Here is a 16,418-nt window from a genome sequence, read left to right as displayed (position 1 = left end):
TTCGGTTACAGGGCCGGCTCTCGGTGGATCATGATCCGCATTTATTTGGCACAATTTTTACGCCGGATGCCCTTCCTGACACAACCCTCCCTATTCCATCCGGGCTACAATGCACTGGTTTGTGCATCTAGCGGCTAGGTATCTATAGGACAATTCAGTGTCAATTAGCCTGGTGGCATGTTTTTGGACTGTGGGAGGAAACCGGAGCACCCGGAGGAAACCCATGCGGACACGGGGAGAACATGCAAACTGCGCACAGAAAGGATTATTATTATTATTATTATTTTAATATTTTATTATTTTAATATTTTATTATTTTAATATTTTATTATTTTAATATTTTATTATTTTATTTATATAATTATTTAAACAAAAATATGTCAGGTCTTAATAAAATAGAGAAATTAAGACCAGAAATATTTTTTGTTTCAATAATTATATAAATAAAATATTTAAATAATAATACTAATAATAATAATAATAATTATTATTATTATTATTATTATTATATTTTAATATTTTAATATTTTAATATTATAATATTTTATTTATATAATTATTTAAACAAAAAATATTTCGGGTCTTAATAAAATAGACGCTATTCTAACAAATAATTTGACCACTACTATTAAAGCACAATAAAATCTGCTTAGTATTGATGAAAGTCGAAAAATTACTAATGAATTAATACATTTTTAATAGTGTGTTAGCCTCTAAATACCTTTTAATTTGCCAAATTATTTACACGGGCGACACAAAGAGCGCCGGAAATCAAATAGCTCTTTAATCCCTAAATAAGTGCACTATATAGGGTAAGAATGAGGATGTTTTGTACCCTACGTAGTGCACTCGATTTAAATCATAAAGTCGTTTAGTTCACACAACATTTGTTTCTCAACCCGGGTGTATTGAGGGCGTGGCCTAATGACGGTTGGTCTCGATGAAGCCACGCCCCTGGGACGAATGAATCCGCTCGAGCGCAGAGCAAAGCTCAGCTGGGGCTGAATTAGACAGGACGATGGAGACTTTTTAAAACGGATTAAATACATATATATGAGGATTTTACATAATTTATTTATTTAAATAGAAACGTTAAACACCCTGGCTCTTTATTAAACACTGAGGAGGAGCAGGACGGCAGAATAAAAGGAGCGACATCGCCGCCACCTGCTTAAGCCGATAAAAAGAAACACAGCCAGCCGAGCCGAGCAGCCCGTACGATCGGCTATTTTCGGCTATTCTCGGCTATTGTCGGTTTTTCTATTGTGTGCGGATCATGTCGGCCGGACAGGATGAAAGTTCGGTGCAGGTGGCTTTAAGGTAGGTCCCTAAATTTACCTCCTCACCTCTTCTGTCCCACTGATGCTCATTTAGGTCCCGCCTCTCCGCCATGTACCTGTACCAGCCACAAAGCCTGGAATGGTGTGTTGGGTTTGGGCTTAATCGCTACCATAGTACGTACATAGGCACCCAGTACATTATAGTCAGGGTAGTAATGTTTATAGTAATGGGAAGGTATTTGGAACACATTCCTTTATGTTAATGAGAGTCTGAATGCACTGTGTTTATATATTTATCCTTATTTGTATTTAAATTCTCATTGACTTGTTAAGAGTCTTTCTGGGCACAAACAGACAGGATGCTACTGAAGAATTTGCATAAATGGTTGAAAAACATGGAGACATTGGGGGTATTTTGCTGACATTGTCTGCTTCCACGTGTCTCCTTAGAGGGAGGTGTCACTACAAACCCATACATAATCATTCTGACTGATAACTAAATAAGATGAATCATTTCTATCCTGATAGGATTGCTCAGGGTTCAGTCCACAGGGCATCCAGTGTGACTGAATGGTTTGATGGGTATGATGTAAAAATGATGTAAAACATGCTATGCTCTTCACAGTCTTAAAGAGGGACAGTGGTAACCTAGTGGGTAGAGCTTTGGGATATCAATTGAAAGGTTGAGCGTTCGAATCCCAGCTCTGCTATGCAGACACTGTTGGGTCCTTCAGCAAGGCCCTTAACCCTGTCAGCTCCAGGGGCGTAGTACAGCGGCTGACCTGTGCTCTGACCTCAGCTTTTAGTATAGTACTGTACACCTGTATATGTATGACAAATAAAGGCATTCTTCTTCTAACAGCACACTGTATACATCACAAAATTGAGCCACCTCTAAGCAGCATCAGGTCACAAGATCATCCATATAGTCACTCGTATGAAGAACACAAAATATTATGTATGAGTACACCGATCAGCCATAATATTAAAACCACCTCCTTGTTGTTTTATCAGCTCCACTTACCATATAGAAGCACTTTGTAGTTCTACAATTACTGACTGTAGTCCGTCTGTTTCTCTGCATGCTTTGTTAGCCCCCTTTTCATGCTGTTCTTCAATAGTCAGGACCCCCACAGGACCACCACAGAGCAGGTATCATTTAGGTGGTGGGTCATTCTCAGCACTGCAGTGACACTGACATGGTGGTGGTGTGTTAGTGTGTGTTGTGCTGATATGAGACACATGGATAAGATACAGCAGCGCTGATGGAGTTTTTAAACGCCTCACTGTCACTGCTGGACTGAGAATAGTCCACCAACCAAAAATATCCAGCCAACAGCCCCCTGTGGGCAGCGTCCTGTGACCACTGATGAAGGTCTAGAAGATGACCGACTCAAACAGCAGCAATAGATGAGCGATCGTCTCTGACTTTACATCGACAAGGTGGACCAACTAGGTAGGAGTGTCTAATAGAGTGGACAGTGAGTGGACACGGTATTTAAAAACTCCAGCAGCGCTACTGTGTCTGATCCACTCATACCAGCGCAACACACACTAACACACCACCACCATGTCAGTGTGGGAGTCCTGACCATTGAAGAACAGCATGAAAGGGGGCTAACAAAGCATGCAGAGAAACAGATGGACTACAGTCAGTAATTGTAGAACTACAAAGTGCTTCTATATGGTAAGTGGAGATGATAAAATGGACAGTGAGTGTAGAAACAAGAACAAACACATTTTTTGCATATTTTAATTTATGTATCTCTTTTGTTTGTAAATGTGATGACAAATAGTTCTTTTCAACAGTGAATAACTGGGGTCACCAGCCGTGTTGGCTGGATTTCATGGTTTTACATGTGATCTATACCAACATCTTATACCCTTTGTACTGAGCATACCCTATAGAAGCGCCCGTCTATCAAGCGATGTTTGTATGATTTTGGTTCCGTTTTCTTGACCTCCTTTCCGTCTACCTGTGTGTAACTGTCATGTATTAAGAACATGATGATGTGCTTTGAAAGCAGCACAATAATGCCAGGGCTAAAACAGGAAACAGGTAAGGGTGTATCATGTACCCTTTTGTTATTGAAGAAGGCTTTGTTTAGGACAAAAGACCTGCAGCCTGGCTCAGGTTACTTTATTCCAGTGTGACTGTTCTTCTCTGGTTACCGAAGGCAAACTTTGACCCAGCATGCAGTGTGTAGAAGGTCTGGACTTTAAACTGCCTGCTGACTAAACGTCACCACTTCTGCTCTGTGTTCAGTAAATGCTGAGGCATAGTTCATATGGAAACATTAGTTTTGCATAGCAAACACCACAGTGTGTGTGAGGAGAGAGAGAAAAGCAAAACCTACCTCATGTCAGGCAGGTGTACAGCGTTGTAGTATGAACTGTGCATGTGGAATGGAAACTGCCTAAACCTGTAACATGTGGGGTGTTTGACATGTATTTAGGCAATTTCTTAGAAATATCACCCATAACATAATAAGACAAATTTGTTATTATGTTGACACCCTGTCAAATTATTAAAAAAAGTTGCTGGCACACGGGTGGTGCAGTGATCTAGTACGCTGACCCACCACCGCTGAGATCCAGTGGTGAAAGTGCTTATCCCAAAAAAGTGCTATAAAACAGCTGGTCACCTATGCAGAGGTTATTGGTCATGTCTTGGTCAGTGTCCTGTCAGTGTCGCTTGGGAATCGAATCCTTGTGCTAGGGACACTTTACAAGCAAGTAGAGTTTTAATGCAGCATTGCATGGGTCATACTGATATGTTGTAATCGGCATAAACTGCTCTGAGATTTTAAACATCTGTGTGTGTGCATTATACAGCAGTTAACCACATAACAGTGTGATCATGTCTACATAATAGACAATTGTGCCAGTTCTGTATTTGACTCTCTTGAATCTTTTCACAGTATTATGCTCGGTAGATGGTAGAAAACCTAAATGACGTGTAATCATGTATTGAGAAATGTTCTTTTAGAACTAACTGGTTAGGTTTGTTTGTTTGTTTATTAGGACTTTTGGTTACATTCATGACATGGACTCATTACTCATCACTTCACAAGGTTATATCGAACACAGTCATGGACAATTTCGTATTTCCAATTTACCTCACTTGCATGTCTTTGGACTGTGGGAGGAAACCCACACAGACATGGGGAGAACATGCAAACTCCACACAGAAAGGACCCGGACCGCCCCACCTGGGTATTGAACCCAGGACCTTCTTGCTGTGAGGCGACAGTGCTACCCACCGAGCCACTGTGTTAGGAAGTTTGTGGTGAGCCACAACCCATGTTTGCTTGCAAAGACGGAGGATCCCATTTTCATTCCCAGTCATGTTACCCTCACCTGTTACCAATTTACCAGCTTATCATGGAAAGTTTTAAATAGTGTTTAATATACATTTTACTCTTATTTTGCCCTGTTCCAACTTTTTTGAGTGTTTTTCAGGCATCAGATTCGACAACTGTATATATTAGCAAAATACAATATTGGTCAATGAAAACTTTAAAAACACAGATTCTTGTTTTTATTGCATTTTGCAAAATGGTCTAGCCTTCGGAGGAAATAAGGTTTGAAATTATGCAAAATGGTCCCTCTGCTTTTGCTGCGAAAATAAATTGGTACTTAGAATTATTATTGTAACATAGCAGCTGCTGAAGTAGTTTAGCAGATGACCAACATCAGGAGTCGTGTCTTTCTGCGTTGCCATTTTTGGCGACAGAGGGGGCACGGAGGCGCAGATTGATTGCATTTACATTTTCGGCATTTAGCAGACGCCTTTATCCAAAGTGACTTACAGTTCTGACAGTATACAATCTAAGCAATTGAGGGTTAAGGGCCTTGCTCAAGGGCCCAACAGTGGCAACCTGGCAGTGGTGAGGCTTGATCCGGCAACCTTCTGATTACTGGACCAGTACCTTAAACGCTAGGCTACAGCTGCCCTCTTAAACACCTCTTTAAATCACAGTTTGTCCTCTCACACTTGCCAGCTTTTTTGTTGGCGCACCTGTTTTTCTCTAAAGCTGTGATCCTGGCTCGCTCGGTCCGGTCTTCTGCACCCTGGTGTCCCAGTGTTATGGGCCTCCGGATGGAACCGCCCTGGGAGGACGGATTGCCCCAGAGGCAGCAAGCCGTCCTTTTTTTCTTGACATATCTAGATATAAATGATCTTTAGCTAGTTTAAACATATTATGTGTGATTACGTGTTGGTATTCAGGTAAACATGTCCAGCAACTGTGAACATTCTCAATCCATCATTTCGTTTTCTGTTTTCATTAGACCATGGCAACTCCTAACACTTGCGCTGACAGTGAAAGGTACTATTAAATATGCCAGACTGGTGTCTTGACTGGTTCATAACATGCTCATTTGGGCTCGTATTCTCGATAGTTCATCATCCACACTGTTCCAGGGCCTGTCTGAGCCTGCTGGAGTCGTGCCATGTGCTGACAACACCTTATTCATTGTTGGCTTCAAAGACTGACTTTAAAATTCATTAGTGTATTATGTTGCTAATGCTGCAGATACGTTCAGGGATTATTATTAACTCTAGTTCTGGCTTTTCTCAGAGCCACTGACTAAATACACAATACTTTCGTATGCATATACGCTTATACAAACTAGAAAGGATGGGGCGGTCAAAGCACAAGGTCATAAATCAAATATGACTTTAAAATAAATAGTTTAAGGCAGATTTGCCCTGCTTGACAATCACAAACTGTGTCCTGATTTAAAAGTCTCAAATTATTATTTTCTCTAATTGTCTAGTTGACTGGGGCTCTATAATCCAATCTTAACTCCACCAAAGTCCAGTCTTGGCCAGTCTTGATAGCAATTTGTGTATTAATCCTGGAATCACTTGTTGTGTCTTCTTTTTTATATATATATATTTTATTTATGCATTTTCTCCCCTTTTTCTCCCTTTTAACGCGTCCAATTGCCCGATTACGCCATGCTTCCTCTCCACCAATGCCGATCCCCGCTCTGATTGAGGAGAACGAAGCTAACCCATGCCCCCTCCGACACGTGGGCAGCAGCCGTATGCATTTTGTCACCTACTTTTTGACGAGTGCAGAGCAGCTCAGCGTTGTGTACGGAGAGACACACCCTGAGAGCACTCTTTTCTCATCTCTGTGCAGGCACCGTCAATCAGCCAGCAGAGGTCGTAGTTGCATCAGTTACGAGGAGACCCTATCCGGCTTAGTCCCACCTATATCGGAACAACAGGCCAATCGTTGTTCATGTGGCTGCTCAGCCCAGCCGGCAGGCAGAGCTGAGACTCGATACGGTGTATTCGAGATCCCAGCTCTGGTGTTCCAGTGTGTGTTTTTACCGCTGCGCCACCTGAGCGGCCCACTTGTTGTGTCTTCTTAGTTTTTTAACAAGATTTAATGCAGCCTTTGATTAAAACAATAAAGATTAATTAACCCACATTTTTTTATGTTTTCACATCTCCAAATGACGACACTGCAGAGCGTTCTTGTTTTAAAACTTAAAATAGTTAGTTAGTTAGTTAGTTAGTTAGTAGGACCCTTGACTGATGTTGTAGGGGTGCCATGCAAGAGAGGGCGATCAGCGACCTCCATTTATCTTATTATCTTAACTTATTTATTGCTAAAGGGATGGGATTCACTAAACTGGACATGATGTTGTGTTTTTTATTATGTTTATGCTTTTTTACTCCCAGTTTAGTCATATCCAATTACCCAGTTGCAGACCACGACTTTAACCAAGGACGGTCGTGCCTAACACACGCTCCTCTGATTCATGTAACCAATTGCTTCTTTTCACCTGCCTGAGGCGGGTTCACACAGGGACCAGTATTGCATACGGAGAGTCTCGCACTAATCTCCATTATCCCCCGTCTCTTTGGCGCCTCTGACCAGCCAGAAGAGTTCACAGTTGCAGCAGCAGTAAGGAATTCCTTTGCCCTGACTGGCCAATAGGAGGGTGAGTAGGGTGGCCAGATTCATAGTAACAAAAAGGAGGACATTACACCCAAAAGCCGGACATCATATTAGGAACAGGGGGACATGGTACTGCAACACACAGAATGAATCCAGAACCCATATAACAGAGTTTTTGACCAATTTAAGCAAGAATTCTATAACAAATTACTGTTTTACTCACCAAATGTTGGGTCTACTTTTGATATTTAAGTCCGTTCCTCGCTGCCTCCAAAAGTTTACTAATTGGCATTTTTACAGTGTTCGTGAGCATGAGAGCTGATTGACTGACTCAGGTAGCGGTGTTTACATAACAGAGCGGGCGGGACAAATTCAACCCCCCAATCACAGACTAGCATTTAGAGGGCGGACATTCTCCGATTGGCCAGTGGTAGCTCTATAAGGAGTCAAATGAGGCTGTTAAACCGATGAAATAAAAAGCATTTGTTTGACATGTACCTGAGCCAATGGCAGATAATATTAATCAGAAATGAAACCAGTTCACTCCAAAAGGAGGATTTTTAAGTGTCCGTCCTAGCGTTGCGTGAATGGAGGACTGGCAGCTGAAAAGCCGGACTGTCCGGCCTAAAACCGATTTGAGAATTCGAGAGTTCGAGATCTCAGTGGTGTTGGGCTAGCGTGTTAGATCTCTGCGCCACCTAAACTGCCTGGTTGCGATAATTGACTCAAGGCACTGACTGTGATTTCAGTTCTGGACAAACAGTCTATAAGCGTTTCATAAGTGTAAGTACTGTATGAATGGCTCAGCTGAAGGGCCCGACTGTGTCTGTCTCTCTATACACTGCTCTCTCTCAGCTGCTGGTGCTTTGAGTGCCACTGTGCTCCAGCAGCCTGAAGCAAAACCATTCATGTTGAAAAAGTGTTGGCTGGACAGTAGCACTCTTTGTTACGTTGATCTTTCAGTCAGTTGAATTACAAGTTTGTTTTGGAGACAATGGTGTTTTCATTTCTAATCGAGTGCTTGCCTTGGTTTGACCTTTATGAGCAGTTGTGTTTAAAAAAGGAAACGTGGTAGAAGTCGTAGGGCGTTCGGTATTAAACAAGCAGAGTCAGAGCTTGTAAATGAATAATCTCTGCTGATGTACCATGATTATGGAAAAAGTTCAGGTCAGTGCTTTCTTTCTTTCATTTCCTACTAGTAAGTTCAGCTGTTCTTGTGACTTTTCTCACGGCTTACCCTGAATGGTTCATCCTCCTGGTAGCTGACTAAGTTGGGAGATTATTCTGTGTTAAAGATTCTGCTGTAAGGGCCGCTCAGGTGGCGCAGCGATAAAAACACACGCTGGAACCAGAGCTGCGATCTCGAATACAGCGTATCGAATCTCAGCTCGGCCTGCCGGCTAAGGCCGAGCGGCCACATGAACAACGATTGGCCTGTTGTTCAGATGGGCGGGACTAAGCCGGATGGGGTCTCTCTCCCATGACTGGTGCAATTATGACTGATTGATGGCGCCTGCACAGATGAGAAAAGAGTGCTCTCAGGGTGTGTCTCTCCGTACACAGTGCTGAGCTGCACTGCACTCGTCAAAGTGTAGGTGATAAGATGCATACGGCAATCAGAGCGGGGATCGGCATTGGTGGAGAGGAAGCATGATGCAATTGGGCAACTGGAAGCGCTAAAAAGGGAGAAAAAGGGGAGAAAATGCATGCAACGAAAACAAACGCAAGAGTGATGAGGGGTTTAATGATACCACGCCCACAAATGCACGTCAACAAGTAGTGAGCGATCGAAGTTGTTTGTGCGCTGATGTGCAGCGTAAAGTCAAGTAGAAAAAATACTGAATCTGAGTGGATTTGGCAACACGAACAGCACGGATTGTTCTTTAGTGAGTTGGAGGTTAATAAATATTTTTTGCAATGTTGGTGTTATGTTTTGTAGGGAACGATAAGGTCAGAAATACTGTAAAACTTGTGTGTGTGTGTGGGTAGTTCACACATAGCGATTGAGAGCTGAGTTTCGATCTCCGAGCGATTGCCGAGTTGCTCCCAAGCCGGCAAATCTAGCGGCGACCAGTCACCGAGCGAAAATCAGGGCAAAAAATCGTGTAGTGTGAACCAGGCATTAGTCGAAATAAGGCACCTCAGTAGGAGCATTTTAAGGTAGCTAAGAATTCAGACAGCCGTCTTCTCGGGAGCGTAGGACGATGTAAAATGCATCTATGTCGAGAGATCGCTACACTCCCCTGCGTCTCCCCTCACCCCGTGTCTTTTGTTCTCATTGGCTGTTCGACATAGCACTCGTTGCCAGTCGGGAAACACCTATCCAGATATCTGACATGCTAGAAATCTCCATTCGGTCGCCGAGTGCTCAGCGAGCTGCTCGGATCGAGTTGTTGAGTAGTTCACACCTAGCGAATGCGGGGCGAGTTTCCTCCGAGCCGAGCGAAAATCAGGGCAGAAGTCGTGTAGTGTGAACTAGGCATTGGTCGAAATAAGGCACCTCAGTAGGAGCATTATAAGGTAGCTAAGAATTCAGACAGCCGTCTTCTCGGGAGCGTAGGACGATGTAAAATGCATCTATGTAGAACACTAGGTTTTCAGACCCACCCATTTAGTTCCCATGCTTTGTTTCTAATATGACAGTTTTCCTGTTTTTTGGGCAGGTTGTGATGTTGGAATGTCGAATGTGGTTCACATGAAGCCTCTGGGACACAGCAGTAGGATTCCAGATCATTCCTTATCTCGTGTTTTCAGCACTTTTCCCCCGACCAGCCAATACAATATCACGCATGAATTAACAGTTTATTTCCACTGTTATCAGCACTGCGTTAAGCCTTTGGGACGGGAGGTGGCCGACAGTCTGTGTCCTTGTGTTGGGCAGCTTTCCACTCACTTCATGGGGGCAGGGGCTGAAGTGATCTGACAGCTCTGGATTGACCTCTGGCCTGATTGTGGCAACAGCCAATGTGTGCAGTGTGCACTCTGACCCAGGAAGCTGTCAGGGGGTGATTGTTGAGCCATCCAGGGTACTTTGGGGCTGGTGAACCGCACGTAACTTGTATGAGCAAATGTGGATTTTGAAGAGGCTGACTGTGCAAAAGTTCACGTTCTGTCATTATTAGAGAGATCAAGCAGTATGCAACACACTCAAAAAAGTTAGGACAGAGGCATTTCTACCACTATCTTATATCATGGTCTTTATTAATGACAGTTTGTAATAGTTTGGGAACTAACTGTTGTTCTAAGTAGAATTTTTTGCCCAATCTTGCTTGATACGAGACTTCAGCTGTTCAACATGTTATAGTTACACACTGATTAGGCATAACATTATAACCACCGTCATAATATTGTGTTGGTCCCCGTTTTGCTGCCAAAACAGCCCTGACCCGTCGAGGCATGGACTCCGCTAGACCCCTGAAAGTATGCTGTGGTATCTTCTTCAGCAATTTGAGCTACAGTAGCTCGTCTGTTGGATCGGGCCACACGGGCCAGCCTTCGCTCCCCACGTGCATCAGTGAGCCTTGGCCGCCCATGACCCTGTCGCCAGTTTACCACTGTTTCTTCCTTGGACCACTTTTGATAGATACTGACCACTGCAGACCGGGAACACCCCACAAGAGCTGCAGTTTTGGAGATGCTCTGACCCAGTCGTCTAGACATCACAATTTGGCCCTTGTAAAACTCTCTCAAATCCTCACGCTCGCCAATTTTTCCTGATTCTAACATCAAGTTTGAGGATAAAATGTTCACCTGCTGCTGAATATATCCCACCTACTAACAGGTGCCGTGATGAAGAGATAATCAGTGTTATTCACTTCACCTGTCAGTGGTCATAATGTTATGCCTATATGATACACCATACATTTTCAAAAAGAGAGAGATCTGGACTGCAGGCAGGCCAGTCAAGCATATGCGCTGTTTGTCTATGAAGACAGGCTATGAAGTCTATGAAGTTGTAGCGCACACAAATGATGTTTGGCATCGTATTGCTGAAGTAAAGACGTCACCTTGATGGCAGCATATGTCTCAACTCGACGTGTTTCTTTGAAAACGACCTAAAACATGGACTCATCTGACCACTGTGCATGTTACCTCTGTTATTTGTTGTATATGAGGTTAGCTTGGGGCTCAAAGAACTGGGTGGCATTTCTGTACAGAATTGATGAGTGCCTTTCTTTTTTTCGGTGAGAGTTTCAGGTCGCATTTTGTAATGCAGCTGTGTTAAGTGACAACAGTTTTTATATACATTTACATTTTTGGCATTTAGCAGACATTTTTTATCCAAAGCGACGTACAGTGCTATGACAGTATACTGTCTAAGCAATTGAGGGTTAGGGGCCTTGCTCAGGGGCCCAACAGTAGCAACCTGGCAGTAATGGTGCTTGAACTACAAACCTTTTGATTACTACAGTAATTTAAATTCCTTTTGCTTCGCTTTTCACTATTGTAAAACATCCTACAGCTATTTTTTACACAATATTTGATTATGAAGTGGGTGTGTTCAAATCCAAACAGTGGAAATCAGCCAGCCAGGTGTCTACACAGACGTGACACAATCGTGACAAATTTGTTTATATGACTTAGTTTGAAAAAAAGCACAGACATGGTGACAGAACTAGTGAGCTGAGAAGCGGTTAGACCAGGTTTGCATTTTAGAAGTTAGGACAGAGGCATTTTTACCACGGTCTTTATTAATGACAGTTTTTAATGGTTTAGAAACTTAGGATAGTAACTGTTGTTGTTTTAAGTGGGATTTTTTGCCCAATCTCGCTTGATACGAGACTTCGGCTGCTGAACATGTTATAGTTATACACCGATGAGGCATGAACATGATGACCACTGTCCTAATATTGTGTTGGTCCCCCTTTTGGAAATCCCCAAGTCCCCAGGACTAGTGAGCTGTGAAGCGGTTAGACCAGGTTTCTGTTTTAGATCTCAATCCCACGTTTACTAAACCCACACGGCAGAGCGTTCTTGTTGTAAAATAAAACACATTTCATACAAAATAAAAAGGACACTTGTGGTAAGAGGACACCTGCACTGGGTGGAAGGTTTGGTTTGGGGGCAGGTGTAGCTTAGTAGCCTAAGGTACTGGACTAGTTATCAAAGGTCAAGCCCCAGCACTGCCAGGTTGCCACTGTTGGGCCCTTGAGCAAGGTCCTTAACCCTCAATTGCTCAGACAATATACTGTCACAGTACTGTAAGTCGCTTTGGAAAAATGTGTCTGCTAAATGCTGAAAATGTAAATGTTTAGTTCATCAGAATGTGGTGCCATCACAGCGTTGACAGTAACCTCTAACTCTATGTTTACACTGTTTCAGAATAATGGAAAGACTTTTTAATGAGACAGACGTGCAGTGAAATGCAAAAACTCCCTCTGCAGCAGTAACAGCATTTTCTGTTTTTACCCAATCTCACAAAATAGTTCATTTACTTGCCAAACTCTCTCCTACGACGGCGTATTAGGGCCACTGTAAAAATATTTTTAAGTTTCGATTTCGAGATTAAAGTCAAAATATTATGAGATTAAAGTGGAAATATTATGGCCAGAGAGTGTGCAGCCGTCGTAAGCTTGTCAGTTCAGAGAAGCTCGGGTCTCAGTACCTGGATCAGCACACAAGCACTGAGGGCAGCTTATAATGAGTGTTATTGTGGTTATCCAATTTATTATTATTATGTATTGTACACTTCCATCCACATGACATGAAGACTATACATGTCAATGCAATCATTGATACTGATGCTATACGGCTTTAGTTTATTGTACGAGTCCATAAGGCTCAGTTGAAGTACTGGCGACGACGCAGACGCAGAGCGCACCGGTGGCCACGTTCTTCTAAATAATCACATTTTATTACAAAGCCGTTTTAGCGTCCTTATACTAATAACACGCTGGTGCTGATGTGCAGGAGATCAAGGAGTTCTTTATTTGTGAAACCGATATGAAAGTGTAACAAATCATGAACATCCATCATGAACATCCCTCCCTCTGCTTCCTAAGGATCCCGACCGAGACAGAAACATCTGTAATTCGTCTGTGAATTTTCATTTGCACTTGGGCTTTTTAAAAAGAAAGGACGAGAAGATGGGACCTAAAGAGAAAAGTGGAATCAGTGCAAAAACACTCAAAGAACAGCACAATTCACACTACAAAAACTGAATCCCGGACATTTTTGGTGATTTAGACGCATTTTAGGTCCAAAAAAAAGAGGACATACGGTCACCTTAGGTATACTGAATGAACTCTCAGTACTGTCAGTCATTATTGTGGATTGTTTTCATTCACATCGCGGTAAACAAACTACAAATCGCTTGGCATGTGAAAGCTTAGGATCTAAACTCAGATGGCAATTTGTACCAGGGCAGTGATAGCCTAGTGGTTAAGGTACTAGACTAGTAATCAAAAGATCGCTGGTTCAAGTTCTACCACTGCCAGGTTGTCACTGTTGGGCCCTTCAGCAAGGCTCTTAACCCTCAATTGCCTAGACAGTGTTCTGTAAGTCGCTTTGGATAAAAAGCGTCTGCTAAATGCCGAAAATGTGAATTTACTTCCATGCATATAGTCTTGCAGTGCTCGGTGTGTTTGTCCCCTGAGCGTGTAGTGCTGAGTGAGGCTTGTTTGTACCTGTTTCTGAATGTCATCGGCCAGACGTTACCGCTACATCTCAACAATAGATGCCCTTTAACTAAGTAGCAACTCAAAACAGTAAACTGGCCCCGAGTTCCAGTCGTGAACACGTCAACAGAGGATTAACCTCGACTCAGAACACTAGAAACCTGAGAAGCACTTCAGCTGGAATGACTGCAGCTCTAACAAAGAGGAAATCCTCACATTTTCACATCAGTACATTCACTATCTGTCTCTTTCTCCTCTCTTCCTTTAATGTGGTCGCTTATTTCCTGAGCTCAAGGGAGCAGACGGACAAGCTGCTATATCTCTACTTAAAAAAAAAGAAAGTGAACCTTTATCCAGCTTTACCCTCGGCTACTATTTAGGTCAGGAGTTTTCAACCTTTTTGGACATGCGCCCCCCTCCCCCAACTTGCGCCACGCCCCCCCTCCCCTTCGTCAACCACCGCACAGAAATCATTGAGAAAGCTTCTGACAAGCTAAAATAACGTAATTAATGTTGTGCACATCATACATATGATGCAATTTTGCTGATTGAAAATATTACTTTAAAAAGATAATACAGTCCGACCCCATCTGAGCCGATTCTATCATTATATAAATTCGTGGTTCACTTTGGTAAATCAAAAGCGGTTCTTGCTTTTTGATGTAGATGAGAGCAGAAAACGACACTTCACAGAGATAGAGAGAGAATCTTGTCGGGATCATCTGCTCTGACTGAGAGAAAACGTTTAGCTCCACAGGCAGAACGACTCTGACTCTGTGGTAATACAGTCGAATCCGGTTAATCGGACCACATCGGGACGCGATCGTTTTGGTCCTAATAGCCGGCTGGTCCGATTACACGAACATGCCCTATGTTACAAGGACTGATAGTGGAATGATAGCTTTCTCGTGTAGACTTTAATCGTGATTGACGGGAGGGAATTCCTTGCACGTGTTGCCGGACACTCTTGTTTACGCTTGACTTCATTTCGCCAAAAAGCGGAGATGCAGATGGATCCAATAACCACGCTGCTGGCTACTGGGTGCTTCGTTGTGGGAAAGAAAGTGGTGGGCGTGTTCACCTCCCGCTGGTTTTGCTCTTGTCAACACAACTTTTCGGATTTCCTGACCTTTGATAAAAGCATAAATTCTCCCGGGGAGCCCAGGAATCCTCCCATATCTCGCTGACCCGCTGTGGCGACTTGTGGCTTCTTTTTCTTATTCGCTCTCACGTTCTTTGGTCCGATTAAATGGAATTTTGGTCCAAATAAGCGAATAACATTACACGTACATAATAGGATTTGTTTCGGTACTTTAGGATTCGGTCCGAATAAGCGGTGGTCCAATTAACCGGATTCGACTGTACTCAGTATAATTAAGCCTGAGCTTTTTAAGGTAAGCGAGTCACACAGAATGTTCTGTAGTATTTGGTGTTTATTTACAACCGTAACATTCATTATAACAGTAAACACGGAGAGATGACTGAGAAAAGAAACTTACGCTGCGCTTAAAATGAATCGACTCCTGAGTCACTTATAATCGATACTGTGAACAGAGCGTCTCTCTTAAAGACACAAACACGTCCTATAACAGCGGTCGTTGCTTTTGACACCGGTTATCTTCACGTGTGAGCGTGGTCAGTTAGAGTAATGAAATCTGTCTCCCGTGGGTGAAAAATAAATTGCTTTAGTTTTAGAAGTAAAAAAATCTCGTAATGCCACGTCCCCCGGTCAGGCACTCGCGCCCCCCCCCCACAGAAAAGTACTCGCGCCCCCCCCCGGAAACCTCTGATTTAGGTTATTGTTCTGTTAGGAGCTGTGGGATTCGTTTTATGAATTTAAATCCTGTTATTTAAAGCCTTTGTTAGTTAAACCAGCTTCAAAATAAGTGCTGTAATGAAGGTTTGTCGAATCAGCTTACCTTAGACAATGTTTTTATTTATTTACAGCATTTAAGCACAAGCTCTGCGTTTATCGTTTATGTGTTTAACGTCGATGGTTAGCCCGCAGCCACAGTTCAATAAATGCTGTCACTTAAACATTTATTCATTTATTCATTCATTGTCTGTTGGACCACAGCTTTATCCTGGTCAGGCTCACAGTGGGTCTGATTAATTGGGCAAGATAGAGGAAACACTTCTGACAGGTCGCCAGTCCATCACAGGGCAGACACTCCCACACTCCCACACACACACACACACACTTGTTTGTTTGTTTATTAGGATTTTAACATCATGTTTTACACACTTTGGTTACATTCATGACAGAAACGGTAGTTACTCATTACACATCAGTTCAATTTTTTTAATATCAAACACAATCTTTTGTATCTCCAATTCACCTCACTTGTACGTCTTTGGAAGGAAACCGAAGCTCCCGGAGGAAAGCAGGGGGAGAACATGCAAACACCACACATAAAGGACCCAGACCACTGCACCTGGGAATCAAACCCAGGACTTTCTTGTGAGGCGACAGTGCTACACGCTGAGCCACCGTGCCTCTCGCTTCATATAAACTAGAAACGTTGATGGTTAGCCGACAGCCAAGTTTTAATAAATGCCATCACTTAAACACCCCTGGTGTAGATGCTCAGCCTTTTGAT

At 42.8% G+C, this 16,418-nt stretch overlaps 1 protein-coding gene across 3 annotated transcripts in view; it reads left to right on the top strand.

Moving 5' to 3' along the window:
• The first annotated feature begins 989 nt into the window (after positions 1-989).
• LOC134315999 (kinesin-like protein KIF21A) overlaps positions 990-16,418 on the top strand; it is a 99,457-nt gene continuing 84,028 nt past the window's right edge. For 2 of the 3 annotated variants that reach the window (XM_062996471.1, XM_062996470.1), the window contains exon 1: positions 990-1,320. In XM_062996471.1, coding sequence (XP_062852541.1) covers positions 1,277-1,320 — 44 coding nt within the window. In that variant the 5' untranslated portion in view covers positions 990-1,276. The remainder of the gene's footprint in view (positions 1,321-16,418) is intronic. The other variant, XM_062996472.1, reaches the window with a different exon arrangement.

Source organism: Trichomycterus rosablanca, chromosome 1, assembly GCF_030014385.1.
Source record: "Trichomycterus rosablanca isolate fTriRos1 chromosome 1, fTriRos1.hap1, whole genome shotgun sequence".
NCBI classification, from domain to species: Eukaryota; Metazoa; Chordata; class Actinopteri; order Siluriformes; family Trichomycteridae; genus Trichomycterus; species Trichomycterus rosablanca.
Note: the sequence above shows the minus strand (reverse complement) of the source record. Positions and strands in the feature narration are given on the sequence as shown.